This window comes from Monodon monoceros, unplaced genomic scaffold (assembly GCF_005190385.1).
Source record: "Monodon monoceros isolate NGI ecotype Baffin Bay Population unplaced genomic scaffold, NGI_Narwhal_1 Super_Scaffold_14, whole genome shotgun sequence".
Taxonomy (NCBI): Eukaryota; Metazoa; Chordata; class Mammalia; order Artiodactyla; family Monodontidae; genus Monodon; species Monodon monoceros.
The window spans coordinates 34,394,185-34,410,558 of record NW_021703770.1 but is presented as its reverse complement, the minus strand read 5'-3'; the positions used below and the strand labels follow the sequence as shown (position 1 = coordinate 34,410,558).

Genomic DNA, 16,374 nt, shown 5'->3' with positions numbered 1-16,374 from the left:
AAAGTATAATAAAGTTATTAAAATTAATTATTAAGAAAAAAAATTTTTTTAAAAACCACGGACGGATAGAACCCTAGGACAAATGGTGGAAGCAAGACTATACAGACAAGATCTCACACAGAAGCATACACATACACATTCACAAAAAGAGGAAAAGGAAAAAAAATCATAGATCTCGCTTCTAAAGTCCACCTCCTCAATTTGGGATCATTCCTTGTCTATTCAGGTATTACACAGATGCAGGGTATATGAAGTTGATTGTGGAGCTTTAATCCGCTGCTTCTGAGGCTGCTGGGAGGGATTTCCCTTTCTCTTCTTTGTTCTTGCAGCTCACAGGAGCTCAGCTTTGGATTTGGCCCTGCCTCTGCGTGTAGGTCGCTGGAGGGCGTCTGTTTTATGCTCAGACAGGACGGGGTTAAAGGAGCCGCTGATTCGGGGGCTCCGGCGCACTAAGGCCAGGGGGGAGGGGGGGCCGGGAGGGGCACTGCGTGCGGGGCGGGCCTGCGGCGGCAGAGGCCGGCGTGACGTTGCTCCAGCCTGAGGCCCGCCGTGCGTTCTCCCGGGGAAATTGTCCCTGGATCCCGGGAACCTGGCAGTGGCGGGCTGCACAGGCTCCGCGGAAGAGGGGTGTGGAGAGTGACCTGTGCTCGCACACAAGGCTCCTTGGTGGCGGCAGCAGCAGCCTTAGCGTCTCCCGCCCGTCTCTGGGGTCCGCGCTTTTAGCCGCGGCTCGCGCCCGTCTCTGGGGTTCGCGCTTTTAGCCGCGGCTCGCGCCCGTCTCTGGGGTCCGCGCTTTTAGCCGCGGCTCGCGCCCGTCTCTGGAGTTCCTTTAAGCAGCGCTCTTAAACCCCTCTCCTCGCGCACCAGGAAACAAAGTAGCACTAACCCCTTCAGGCTATGTTCAAGCCGCCAACCCCAGTCCTCTCCCTGCGCTCCGTCCGAAACCGAAACCCGAGCCTCAGCTCACAGCCCCGCCCGCCCCGGCGGGTGAGCAGACAAGCCTCTCGGGCTGGTGAGTGCCGGTCGGCACCGATCCTCTGTGCGGGAATCTCCCCGCTTTGCCCTTCGCACCCGTTGCTGTGCACTCCTCCGCGGTTCCGAAGCTCCCCCCTCCGCCTCCCGCAGTCTCCGCCCGCGAAGGGGCTTCCTAGTGTGTGGAAACTTTTCCTCCTTCACAGCTCCCTCCCACTGGTGCAGGTGCCGTCCCTATTCTTTTGTCTCTGTTTTTTCTTTTTTTCTTTTGCCCTACCCAGGTACGTGGGGAGTTTCTTGCCTTTTGGGAGGTCTGAGGTCTTCTGCCAGCCTTCAGTAGGTGTTCTGTAGGAGTTGTTCCACGTGTAGATGTATTTCTGGTGTATCTGTGGGGAGGAAGGTGATCTCCGCGTCTTACTCTTCCGCCATCTTCAAGGTCCCCCTGCCTTCACTATTCCCTAATGATTAGTTTTGTTGAGCATCTTTTCCTGTGTCTGTTGGCCATCTGTATGTCTTCTTTGGAAAAATGTCTATTCAGATCCTCTGCCCATTTTTTAATCAGGTTGTTTTTATGATATTGAGTTGCATGAGTTCTTTATATATTTTGGATATTGTGGATTCTCAGTTTCTTGGAAGGAAGTGTAGCCTTGGATCGTTCCAACTATTTGACATTTAAGCTTCTTTTCTGAAGTTCTTGACAGTTTTTTGGGAAAAAATGACTTCTGGCCCTCATTGATAATTTTGTAAACTTTTTATACTTCCTTTAATACCTTTCCACTCCCTATAAAAGCTATTATAAATTTTCACCACTTTCCTCAAGGTTATCTGATTATTTCCCCTACGCAGCATACAACCTCCTTATTACCTTAATGAAAGCAGTGACAACTTCCCATCCAAACAGGGTCCTGATACAGGACTTTTACACTTACTATTCACCTTCTAGAACACTTTTTTCCCAAGTAGCCTCTTGCCTTATGTCTCTATGGAATGTCATTTTATCAGAGTGGCTTTTCTGGACTATCCTGTCTTAAAGTGGCAGCGCCCTGTTCTGTTACCCTGCTTAAGTGCTCTTCAGAACATCTAGGACCATCAACATACTGTATGTCATTTAATTATTAGTTTATTATCCTTCTTTTCACAACTAGAAGGCAAGATCCATGAGAACAGTGAGGTTATATTGTTCACTGCTCTTTTCCTAGATCCTAGAATAATATCTAGCATATATTTAATTCAGTAAATACTTGTTTAACAAATGAATCTACCTTACCTGGATTAAGTCTTTCATCTGCTGATATTGCTTAGGGCCAAGCCATTTTTATTCATTTATCCATCTCAGTCCATCCCTCCCTCCCTTTCTCCTTTCCTTCCTTCCTTCCTTCATAAAGCAAATATTTATTGAGTGCATACTATATGCTATGCACTACATTTTTACAGAACTTGCTTCATCAATTATAACCTCCTTATTTAATCCTTGTTGTCATATAAAAATGCTAAAATTTCTTTCAGCTTACTCAGTTAACAGAACAAACCTCTTATTTGCAAATCCAATGGAAACGTTTTAATCCTTGATGTTCATTGATTCTTTTTTGAAATTCTTTCTTAACTTCTGGATGACCACTTTCCTTGATTTTTTTTCTGTGGATAGGGGCTACTTCTTTTGAATATCATTCATGGGCTCCTTTCCTCTACACTTTCTTTAAAGATAGGTGTTCTTCATATTTATAGCTTTACTAGGTATTCTCATCTATACCTGTACTTATCCTGTCACCTTTTCTCTGACAGTTTACAAATCTGTAAGATTGTCACATACCTGACTTCTTTGTTCCTTTTTTATATCCTTAGGTAACTGTTTGACCTAGATTGTCCATCAGTTGGCACTGATAACATGATAGAATCTTGTGCTACAGAGTAACATTTATTTTCAATACCAAAAATTGCTCTATTCCTAATTTCACAGCTAGTCCCTGGTCATACCTGTCAGCTTTAGCATGTTTTCAAAGTGGTTCACCTGAGCCCCAGGGAATGAAACCGTACTTGAGGTGCAAAGTTATGGATAAACATGATCACCAGGACTCAGGTTTTCTTCCATATAATTCCCTTCTGTATGAGGTTTTCACGAAATATAATTCATTGATTCAGACTCTTTCATTTATCACACTTCTTTTAAAGTCTTCTGTTTTATGGTTGTTTTGTCTTTTTTTTTGGCCGTGAGGCGTGTGGGAGATCTTAGCTACCTGACCAGGGATCAAACCCGCACCCCCTGCATTGGAAGGCAAAGTCTTAACCAGTGGACCACCAGGGAAGTCCCCAAACTCTTTAATTTAGTATTTGGAATAGTTTCTTGAACTGAAAGGGTCCTTGGGTCATATATGAACTTCTTGTCTTCCAAAAAACTTCTTTAAATAGTAATACCAAATAATGAAAGAAGTGAAATTAATCAGGACTTTACTTTTTACCTTTTTTTTAAAAACTTTTTTGCTTTTTCTTTGATCTTTATTCTTATATCTTTTCTTTTGTCACTAAGTTGGTTCTTTTACTGTAATGAAATAGTCCACTCAGTTCTTGTGAAGGAAAAGGCATGAAATGGCTTAGCACTTCATGTGGAAAAAACAGAGGAATTAGGAATTAGCATTTCTCCTCTAATACTAAGGGATAGTTAGAGCTAGGATATTTACCTAAGTCTCCTGGTGCAAAATCCAGGCTCATGCTGTAGAGGCAGTGTCATAGTGTTCTAATGCACTCAGTAAACCAGTTTATCAACTTACGTAAATTGATATACTCTGTCAGTAATATAAAATGAATACACAAATGTGTATCTTTTATTCCTAACAAATACTCGTTTATTAGGAAGGTTAACATGGCAAAGCTTTTATGCATTAGTCAGTCTTGACTTTCATCTAATAGCAGTAAACAATTCTTTTGCAGAAGTCTTGGGAAGGTAATAGATTTAACTCAAATTGACTAAAATGTCTACATGTACTATGTGTTATGTTAAGGGAAATGATAAGTGAATTTATTATCTAGGATGTTTGTGTTGTAAATGATTATAAGTATTTTTTATTATTTTTGTAAATATAATGTATATAGCTGAAAATGTTTTGGAAAGGGAATCATGTCTTAATCACATTTCTTATGTTATTAAAGTTTTGAGAACACGGTGTTTGTAAAGTACATGTTCAATAAAAAACTTAATAAGGAATAATTGGCTATTCATTTATTTAAGAAAAAGCTAAAGTAGAAAACAATCAGGAAGCAAAAAATAGCATTTAAAAATAAGGATATTTAAACTACCCTATATTTATTTTTTAAGTTATAATCCATATATCATATCACTGAGTCATGAGACCCAAGAAATATTTTATGATAATGTTTCCTTAATTATGTAAGTGTCTATGTAATAATTTAAGTGAGGTAAGAAGTGCCATTAGTTAGTGGTAAGTCACTTTAGAAAATGTTTAATTGTAACGTATCTTGACAAGCTGTAGCAACTGAGGGTATGTCTTGTTAGCTGACCATATGACCTTAAATAAATTCTGCATTGCTATAATTTCGACACCTCTTTTAAAACTGTAATTACTGATATATTAATTGCTTGAAGGACAGCACTAGTCTTTGAGGTTACTTTTAGTTTTAAAAGCAATAATTGTTCTGGTTTTGCCTTGTTTATATTTGCAGTCATAAGTTTTAAGGAATTTTAAAAAACAGTATTATATTTCTTTATACAGTAATGAAAATTTGATGATTAAGTTATGATTAAACCAGTAATATTCAGACATGAATACTAGTTAGCACTGAATGCTTTTTTTTAAAATAAATTTATTTATTTTATTTATTTATTTTTGGCTGCATTGGGTCTTCGTTGCTGCGCGCGGGCTTTCTCTAGTTGCCGCGAGCAGGGGCTACTCTTTGTTGCGGTGCGCGGCCTTCTCATTGCGGGGGCTTCTCTTGTTGCGGAGCACAGGCTCTAGGTGCATGGGCTTCAGTAGTTGTGGCTCGCGGGCTCTAGAGCACAGGCTCAGTAGTTGTGGCGCACGGGCTTAGTTGCTCCGCGGCATGTTGGATCTTTCCGGACCAGGGCTCGAACCCGTCTCCCCTGCATTGGAAGGCAGATTCTTAACCACTGCGCCACCAGGGAAACACACACACCCTTTTTTTTTTTAATACATGCTGAGTTTATAAACATTTATATATGCACAAAGGCCTGTGGAAGGATTAAAAAAGTGAATCAAGCACTGAATGCTTGGGTTTCTAGATATGAAGAAAATATTTCACAAATTTGAAATGAATTATCTATTTTATCATGATTTAATAATCATGATATTTTTCAGTATAAATTTTATATATTTATATAAATTTAATATATTTTTAATTTATATTATGTTATACATGCAATACATTTTACATTTCCTAATGCAAAGCAGTATTTTCTTCCAAAGTAGAAATTTGGTTACAGAGCAAATAAAACTATATGTTGCTCATTTTCATTTCCTTCTCTTCCAGACATTTCAGCAGTTCTCCTCTGCCAGGAGAATTGATTATGCTTTATATCTTTTTTAATGCCTTCATTCCTCGAACATTCCCACTGCTTAAATTAATATCATGTAGAATTAAAGAAACCCTTTATCTCAACTGTCTGTAAATCAGTTTAGTGCTAAGTGGTTTGGGGAAACAGGGTCAGCACTTTTGGCTCATTTATGTTTGTAGAATACACTGCATCTGTTTCCAAATTGTTAACCCTCACAATTAGCAGTAAAATATTCCTCATTACACTATTTCATATTTGAAATAAAAACCTGCCTGAGACATACTGGATTGTGGGACATAGGGAAAAGAGTTAAGAAGAAGAGGAAAGACACCTTTTTGTTTGTTTCTAAAGACACGTAATGACTAAGGTTATGAAAGAAAGAAAACTGAGGGGGAGTATCTCTAATATTGAACAGTTTTCTTTCTTCATTTTCCATATTGATCTTTGTAAGGTGATTTACCTTGGTGCAAAGTATATATACTTTCTCCTATAATAAAGCACAGCGTCTTTAGAAAGGGAAAGACCAATTCTCTTTGCAGAATATTGATCCCTGCCCACCAGTATTGAAGACTGTAAATTAGATGTATATGATCAGGGTCCCTCTCCCCCACTGTTGACACATGTATCACATAGTCTCACACTGAATTCTATCTATTCATTTTGTCTCAAAGCTTTGCCATACTCACTTTCTTTTACGTTAACTCATCTGAAGTTCATTAGTGTTTGGTTATCATTTTTTGAGAATTAATTTATTGGTATTCTTTTCTCTGTTAATAGTATAGAGGTTTCACAAATTCACACAGAAATGAAATTTTCAGTCCTCCTGCTTTGTTTTTATTTTTTCTTGTTCTTTAGACAATTTGACTATTTCTGAATTCTGGCAGCAATAAATAATTTTTCTAAAATGAAAGACTCATTTTATAGCCTTAGCACTTTCTCATTAAAGTTAAAATACTAGTCTTGAAGGTCTCAGAATAGTACATGATCCTGGTCCGTCACGGATATCTGAGCATATTTTATGGAGTCCTCAGAACAGTATATTGCCAGTGTTGTAAATAGATGAGGTGCTTTTTATTTTGGGGTGTGTGTGTGTGTGTGTGTAAAAGGAATAGGTGTGCAGGTAATGATGTGTTATGTTTTGATAATTTTTTCACAGTGATTAATTGTGGGAATGTTTGTCATTACATGTTAAGCTCTTCTAGATAGAGTGTACTTTTTAAAATAGATGATATGCTTGTTAAATAAATGGACGTAAAATATTACCTTAAAAGGTTCTGTTTAAGACTTAGAATATGGTATACCCAATTTCAGGTTATGGTCTGATTCCAAAGAAGAAGCAGAGACACATATCTGAGATAGTACCAATGTCATTTGGAATTCTTTTTTTCTATTTCATGAATTTAAATGTGGTGCTTTTTACCCAACATAATCACCATTTAACATTTCTTGGATAACATAAAATTTGAAAGACTATGTATAGCTCACTACAGATTTTAAAATATGTAACCTGAAATCATTCCAAAGTATTTTAAGACAAATTTGGCAAAGCCTTTATTTTGTAAATAGCCTGGAACTTTGTGTAGGTTTTAAAATAATTTCAGAATTAGTTACAGATGATTTAAAGTTTGTCATTCTTTCCTGGGGGCAAAATATTTTAAGTCTTAAGACAGGCAGAGTACCACGATGCTGACCACATATTATTATGCAGTTTCCATTGTTTCCAGTCAAGTTGTTGTGGACTGCTATGTAGCTAGATTTATTTTATTATCCAGGTCTCAATTTCTAAGTTTCTGATTTTAATTTTATTAACTACTTGATAAAGACATTTTGAATGTTCAAACATATGAGAATCTATCTTGTAGCATCCCCTGAGTATCACCCTTCACAATTCAAATACTTATTTATATTCCTTTAGTATATATGTTTATAGCATGATCTACTTAGTTATTCACTTGGTATTTTTTTCCTTACTAAAAAATAATATGAACCTAATAGTACGATGTGATCTGGTTCCAACTCTGTGTGAGCGTGTCCAACACTACAGGGGGGAACAAAAAAGACTTGAAGGAAAAATAATAACAATGTTAATAGTGCATGTTCCTGGGAGTAGCAAGATGGAAGGTGAATTATGACTGGTTTTGATTTTTTTCTTTATATATTATATTTTCTAAGTTATTTTCAGTGAGACACTAGTACCTCTCTAATTAAAAGATAAATATTTTCAATTTGTTTTAAAACTAGATACTTAAAAAGAAGTCTGTATTATACTATCTATACTATTAAGTGCTAGTAGAATTGCAAAGTCAAAAATACAAGTCATAGGAACATATTTTCCATCAAATTGGCATCCCAGTAATGAATATTTATGAATGTTTTAATACTGAGTACATTTTTAATGCTATTTCACAAAGTATTTTATCTATAGCCACAATAAAAAAAAGATAGTTTTATCTCATAAATTTATATTAACAATTTTTTTCTCTGGTAAATCAGTAAAAGGAAAAAATTTAAAACAAAGAAATTTTGCTTTTAATTCTGAAATGTGAGTACTTTTATTTTTAAATAAAATATACTTGATTTAAAAATAACATATATAAGAATCACCAACTGAAGATATGTACGTGTGTCCTGGGTCTTAACCATGAGAGATTTCTGATTAAGTAGGTCTGAAGTAGAAACCAGGAATCTGTATTTTATATCAGCACCCATATGACTCTGATGCAGATGGTCCAACAGACCATAGTAAATTGTTTATTCTTTTTTTATTCTGCAGTCAGATCTGTGGTCACCTTTAGTTCATTTTCCTAATTTTCCTAATTTAACACATTCTCTGTGGTCTCCAAGATATAATGCATACATCCCAGCAGTTGCACTGTACAACCCACTAGTACAAGGGTGAGGGAAGAAAAAGTTAGAACTTGTATTTATATTTTTATCTCATTTCCTTAATTTCTACTTTTGTATGTTTTATAATGTACATAATTATTGATATAGTAGTATGTTATAATAAATACAAATATAAACATTTTTAAAAGGTAACCCTTATATAACATGTAAACTGTTTAACATGTTGGTCTCTGGGATACAGTATACGCTATTTATGATGCCATATTAACTGTTTTATATTTCAAATATTAACAGTAGATACCTTACTATCAAGGGACAATTAACTATATTTTTGTTTGTGTGCCTCCCTACCCACTTTTGTACCCATTTTCAGGTGATGCCTTTCCTTGGACAATCAGCTTGCATCATTTCAGCATATACACCCTTTTTGGAAAACAAGTGACACTTTGCCTAGTGGAACCTATGGGTTGTACCTCTACTCTAGCTGTTACATCTCAAAAACTACTCGCTACAGGACCTGATATGAGGCATTCATTTGTTGTCTGTCTGCATGTTGACCTAGAGTCACTTGAGATAAAATGCTCGAACCCCCAGGTTGGTACATTTGATTTATGAAAGGAAATTTAAAATAATGTGATTTAAGAGCAATTGTTACTCATTTTGTTGAAGGGTTTCTCTTCTGTTAAGTGTCTTAAATTATTTTTAACAGGGCCATCAAGATCAGAATGGTTAGATTAAGTATTGCTTTGAAGTTCTCTCAAGTTTTGTAATTCAAACTCTTCTGAAAATGTAATGGTGGCAGCATAAATGCATCTTTTGGCTGATGGAATGAAATCAGTTGCAGATGTAAAGTTTTTTAAACGGTGAAGAACTACTTTACTGTCAGACTGCGAGTCTATTGAAGTGATCAAATGTAATTTCCGATCAGTTTCTCACTCAAAACTTCTTTTGCTCAACATGCAGTATTTAAAAGAAAAAAAGCACTGTTTACTCTTTTAAAAAGGCATTTTGTTAATCCTTTAACATTCCAGTTGGTATAGGCCAAACATGTTATATTCTACAGTTTTATAATTTAGTATGAATTCAGATCTCCTGGGTTTGTACAAATTATTAATTACATATAATTTAATACTTGTTTCTTTGACCTCAAGCAGACTCTTGTATATTTTCTACACAGATTATCAACGTTGAATAGTATTTGAAATTATATTTTTAAAACAATACTTTTTAGAGTTTTATTGGATCTGTTAGGTCAATGTCGATAAATCTTTGTTTATTCCAGCATTAGTGGTGACGAGCTAGTTTTTAAAGTGTGTTTTTTTAAGTGGGTTCAAATATTATTCATATGTTATAGAGCCTCCTTACTGAAACCATCCTCCTTCTTTCCCCTCTTCTCTCTGCCTTGCTCCACCTACTGTATACTCTACAGTTTGGTTTAACTTTCATATATATTTGTGCATTTTGAAAAGATCGGACCTGCTAATTTAATCTTGGTGATGGCCTTATTAAAAAATACATACAGTTAGAATTATGATGAGGCAGTTATACTAAACTAATAGCTTATCCACCATTGTAAAAGTAATTTCTTTTATAATCAGTAGTAAATTCTTTTGAACAATAGTAAATATTTCATATTAATGGCCATTTGCCATTCTATTATGACCCATAGTAGTATAGAAGAGAATAATAATGAAATGGCTTAACTCCTCTTAGATTATTCTTTGAATGCTACTGCTGATGGTTGTTGAAATGCATTTCCTAGAGGAAGGAAAACTTGTTGGTTGAATTGTGTCTCCAACAAAAGATATGTTGAATTCCTAACTTGTAGTATCTCATCATGTGACCTTATCTGTTAATAGGATCATTACAGAGGTAATCAAGTTAAAATGAATTCATTAGGGTGAGCCCTCATCGAGTTGACTGATATCCTTATAAAAAGGGAAATTTGGAAGTAGATAGTCACAGAGGGAAGTTGATGTGAAGATACACAGGGAGAGTGCCATGTGAATGGAGGCAGAGATTGGACTGATCCAGCTGCAAGCCAAAGAACACAAGGATTGCTGGCTACCTCCAGAAGAACCAGAGGCAACGAAGGATTCTCCTGAGTCCCAGAGCATGGCCCTGCTCTGGCCTTGAGTAGGGACTCTCTAATCTCCAGAACCATGAAACTATAAGTTTCTGTTGTTTTAAGCCACCCAGTTTATGGCACTTTTATATGGCAGCTCTAGCAAACAGATTATAGAGAAACAGATTCACCTTCTTTACATCCTTTATCACAGAAGCTGTTAAACGGGAAAAAAAAGATTTAGTTCTGTCATAGCAGCAGAAGCCCATCTCAGCCCATCAGTCCCACTGATTATTCTATATACGCTGGGGAAAAAAAGCAAAAACTAACAACATAAATGAATGTTCCCAATTTGGTTTTTAAATAATTGAATTGCAAAAAAGACTTTAAAACAGCTATTATAATTTTTTTTTATGAGGTGTAAAGGAAAGCAACACTGAATGAAAAACGTAAGAATTCTCAATGGAGAAGTAAAGTATAAAAACAATCAAATGGGGCTTCCCTGGTGGCGCAGTGGTTGAGAGTCCTCCTGCCGATGCAGGGGACACAGGTTCGTGCCCCGGTCTGGGAAGATCCCACATGCTGTGGAGCGGCTAGGCCCGTGAGCCATGGCTGCTGAGCCTGCACATCCAGAGCCTGTGCTCCGCAATGGGAGAGGCCACAACAGTGAGAGGCCTGCGTACCGCAAAAAAAAACCCAAAAAAACAATCAAATGGAATTTGAGAATTGGAAATACAATACCTGAAAGAAAAAAACCATACCATATGGGCTTAGAGGTGACCTGCATGTGACAGAAGAGTCATTGAACTTGAACATTGTGCATAGAAATTATTGAATTTGGAAAACAGAGAAGAAAAGATATTAAAAATAGGATCGAATCTTCAGTGGTTGTGGGACGGAATGTTCAAATATATGTGTAATTGGAATTCCAGAAGATAAGGAGAAAAAGCTGGGGCCAGAAAAATATTAACAAATAATTGTACAAATTTCCCAAATTTGCAGAAAGAGATAGGCTTTTACATATTCATGAAGTTTACCCAGTCCCAAGCATGTTTATCTTGGACACGTTGTGATTAAAATACTAAAAACCAAGGATAAATTTTTTTAAAATCTTGAAAGCAGCTGCAAGAAGATACATTATATATGGCTTAATTTGAATGAGTGCCGATTTCTCATTAAAAACCATAGAGGACATGGAACTTCCCTGGTGGTCCAGCGGTTAAGACTCTGCGCTCCCAATGCAGGGGGCCCAGGTTCAATCCCTGGTCAGGTAACTAGATCCTGCATGCTGCAACCAAAGATCCCGCATGTGACAACGAAGATCCCGCATGTGGCAATGAAGATTCTGCTTGCTGCAACTAAGGCCCAACGCAGCCAAATAAATAAATATTAAAAAAACAAACAAAAAACCCCACAGAGGACAGAAGACATTAGAACAATATCTTTAAAATGCTAACAGAAAAACACTGTCAAGACAGTGTGCATGTCTCACAGAAATTAAAGTGAAATAAAGACACTGTACATGAAAGAAAACTAGGAAAATTGTCACCAGCACCTCTACTTTACAAGAAATGCTGAAGGAAGTTCTACAAGTTAAAAGGGAGTGGTACCAAATGAAAACTTGGATCTTCAGAAATAAAGGAAAACCAACAGAAATGATAAATAGCTTGATAAATCTTTTTTTTTAACTATTTAAAAAAATATGTATGACTGGGGAAAGCAAAATCCGCAACACTGTCTGCTAGACCTTTTAGTGTATGTGGATTTAATATACAAGACAACTTGGGACTTCTCTGGTGGCGCAGTGGTTAAGAATCCACCTGCCAATGCAGGGGACACAGGTTCGAGCCTTGGTCCAGGGAGATCCTACATGCTGTGGAGCAACTAAGCCCGTGTGCCACAACTGCTGAGTCTGTGCTCTGTAGCCTACGAGCCACAACTACTGAGCCCACGTGCCACAACTATTGAAGCCCATGCACCTAGAGCCAGTGCTCCACAACAAGAGAAGCCACCGCAATGAGAAGCCCGTGCTCCACAACAAGAGAAGCCACCGCAATGAGAAGCCCGTGCACCACAAGGAAGAGCAGCTCACTGCAACTAGAGAAAGCCTGTGAGCAGCAACGAAGACCCAACACAGCCAAAAAAAAAGACAACTTCATCATCAAGGTTAGTGGGGGATGGGCTAAGGGGACCGAGTGGTTGTCAGATTTCTAAATATCTCATGAAGTGGTACAGTATAAATTTAAAAGTAGACTGTGAAAGTTTTTCTACATAGATTATAATTTCCTAGAATAACTACTAAAAAAAAAGCAAAAATACAAAGAGATATAACCAAAATGCCAATAGATGAATTAAAATGAAATACTAAGAAGTATTCAAATAATCTAAAGAAGTGAAGAAGTGGTAACAGAGTTACATAAAACAGAGGATGGAAACAGAAAACAAAAAATAAAATTGTAGAGCTGATCCTGCCTTAGCAAGTATTACATTAAATGTTATGATCCTAACTGGGAGTGTTTAGACCAGGATTCAGCAAACTAAGGCTTGCAGATAAATTTGGCCACATGCCTTTTTTCACATACTGTGTAAGGTTACCATCATACTACAACCACAGAATTAAGTAACAGCAAGGGAGAACACTATGTTGCTCACAAAGTCTAGAATATTTACTATCTGACCATTTACAGAAAGTCTTCTGACCCCTGGTCCAACTGCTCCTATTAGGGTAGGAATAAAGCAAGACTCTGCATATGTTGCCTAAAAGAGAAGCACTTAAAATATAAAGAAACAATATAAATAAATGCGTAGGAAAAAATACACCATACAAACAGCATAAGAAGGATGGACTTATTTATTTTAATATCAAATAAAATAGACAAAAAGAAAAAGTATTACTAGAGATAAAGAAGGACATGAAAGAAAAATGGACAGAATTAAAGGAAAAAACAGGTAATTCTATTCAATCATATTAGGAAATTTTTATACCATCTCTCTCAGTGGTTGTAAAACAACTAGATGAAAAATAAATAATTGAAGATATGAAAAATACTGTGAACTCACCTTGACCTAATTGACATTTATAGAACACTATATTCAACAACCATGGAATGCACATTTTTTTCAGGTGTACATGGTCTCATTATATTAAGAGAATTAAAATCAGTAAAGTATATTATCTAACCATAGTCAAATTATATTAGAAATCAATAATAACTAGGAAAACTGTAAATATCTGGACATTAAATAATAACTCATATCTGAGAAACCAGATATCACACTTAATTGTAAAATATTGAACTTTTTCCCACTAAGATCAAGAAAAAGCCCAGAATGCCTCCTTCTATCACCTGTTCTTTGTCATATTGGCCATCTTAGCCATTGCAATTAACCAAGCAAAAGAAATAAAAGACACAAAGATAAGAAAAGAAGTAAAACTCTCCCTATTTTCATATGATCAAATATTTTACAGAAGATCCTGGAGGAGTTAAGAAACTATTACTAGAACTAATAAACTTATTATGGTTGTAGGAGACAAGATAAATATATAAAAACCAATTGTATTTTTCTGTACTAGCAGCTAACAACTGGAAAATGGAATGAATCAGTTCCATTTATATTGGTGCCAACAAACATACAGAAATGAATTTAACAAAAGATGTCCAAGACCTCTACCCTGAAAACCACAAAACATTGCTGAGAGAACTTGAACATCTAACTGGAGCAAGATACCTGTTCATAGATGAGAAGATTCAATATTGTTAAGATGGCAGCTGTCCCCAAATTGATCTAGATATTGGGCATAATCAAGTTTAAAAACATTTTCTCCTCGAAAGACACATTAAGATAGCAGAAAGCCAGACACTTGGAAAAAGTATTAGCAACACATTTACCAAACTGTTACCAGAATATTTATGGAATCCTTTCTGCTTGGTAACCTGAAGACAAAGAACAATAAATAAAATAACATGAATACAAATAATGGGGAAAAGATTAGAACCACACAAGATGTGTGACTGGTCAGTCAACACATGAAAAGATACTCAACATCATTATTCATCAGGAAAAAACAAAATAAAACATGAAAACATACCACTACATACCTATTAGATTGGCTATAATTTAAAAGATGGAGTATTATGAACCAACTAGAACTCTGTATACTACTGATGGGAATATAAAAATTACATAACAGCTTTGGAAACAACTTTGAAGTTCCTGGAGGGGGGGAAAAAAACATACAACCCAGCCATTCTTCCCTAAGTATTTCTTCAGGGAAACAAAAATGTATATCCACTCAGAGACTTTTACATGGATGTATTTAACAGCTTTATTTGTATAGCCAAAAACTAAACATAACCCAAATGTTCATCAGTAAGTGAATTTAACAAATTAAACAAATTATGGCTTATCCATACAATGTAATACTATTCAGCCATAAAAAAGACTGAGTTATTGATAAAATGCAAGATCATGAAAAAATATTGCAGTCATTACACTGAGTGAAGGAAGCCAGACCAAAAAAGAGTACTTACTGTATAATTCCATTTATATAAAATGTTATAATGTGTAAACTACTACATTGTGACAGAAAGTAGGTTCCTGGTTGCCTGGAGGCAGGGCAGGGAGAGGGAAGGAGAAGGGGGTGGTAGGAAGGATAGACTACAAAGGGATATGAAGAAACTTTTGAGGATAATAAGAAAAAAATTTTTATTCATAGTTTATATTTAGTAGTAGCTCAGTTCCTATATAATAGACAGCTAACTACTACTTGGAGTTACCTACCAGAGACCTTATATTTTAGAGACTTATTTTAGGAGTCATTATAGCCTTGGGAGGATTGTCCTACTCCACATGTTCTGGTTATCCATAGCTATCCCAGCTGAGAATAAATTCTGTTCCCATTATGGTTTTAGCCTGGGACTCCACTATTATTAATCTTTAAAAAAATTTTTTTCTTTTACTTTGAGATACTCAATAGTATGTCGATTTCTGTTGAGTCTTACTAAATGTAGGACTGTGGCTCAAAACTAGAGCTCTGGGATATCTTCTTTAGATATTCACCTTATTTAGAACTAAGCTCAGGTTTTGTTGTTCTTGTTTAAATATAAACCAGTTCTAAGCCAAGTCATCACATAAATAGAACTTATGTTTGGCCTGGTATTACCTTCTTACGTCTGCTCCTTCCTTTTGTCCTTTCCTTGATCACTTGATTCCCACGGGCTCCTTGCTGCTTCTCCCCAAATACCAAGGGCCTTTTTTTTTTTTTCTTTCCTGAAAATTAAACCAAGACTGAATGAACCTCATGCCCTGAGAATCCCTTTGCACCCAAAGTGTAAGGAATTTTATTTATTCACTTAATTCTACTTTATCTTCTTGATAAGTCCTGATAAACCAACTTCTGTAAAATTGTTAGCACCTGCTATATCCAAAGTTGATCACCAGGTTGTTGGGAAGTTTAAGTGAGATAGTTATGAAAATACCTTGCAAACTCTCAAATGGTATATGAATGTCATTTTGTTAGTTTAGATTGACTCTGATATAAAATGTGAGATCCTCTATGTAAATTGGTATGAATATCCCTGGTGGAATGTAGCAGTATTCCTGAAGGGACAGGAAGTCACAAAACAATATAGGACTTCGAAGAATCAACATGTACTCAAAGAAAAAAGTAAGGAGTAAGTACTCTTTTATATCCTTGTGTGCCAGATTAACCTAAATTTTAATGGTAAGACATGAGACTCCAAATCTCTTTTTTGTGAGTGGTTGCTTTAGCCTTCCAGACTCCCTCTGGGTTCTGTCAAAATTACAAAGGATGATTTGATTTTTTTTTTTTCCTAAGTGAATTCAGCAGATATTTATTGAGTGCTACATGTAGGCCAGAAATGAGGGGAGAAGAATTAATAAGATAAATACATGAAGAAGGCCATGCCTACACACATCATAATCCAACTGTTGAAAGCCACAG

General features: G+C 36.2%; 1 protein-coding gene across 5 annotated transcripts in view; it reads left to right on the top strand.

The window, feature by feature from the left end:
- VPS13B (vacuolar protein sorting 13 homolog B) overlaps window positions 1-16,374 on the top strand; it is a 778,183-nt gene that overhangs the window by 360,750 nt on the left and 401,059 nt on the right. For all 5 annotated transcript variants that reach the window (XM_029222782.1, XM_029222780.1, XM_029222779.1 and 2 more), the window contains one exon: window positions 8,718-8,938. In XM_029222782.1, coding sequence (XP_029078615.1) covers window positions 8,718-8,938 — 221 coding nt within the window. The remainder of the gene's footprint in view (window positions 1-8,717; window positions 8,939-16,374) is intronic.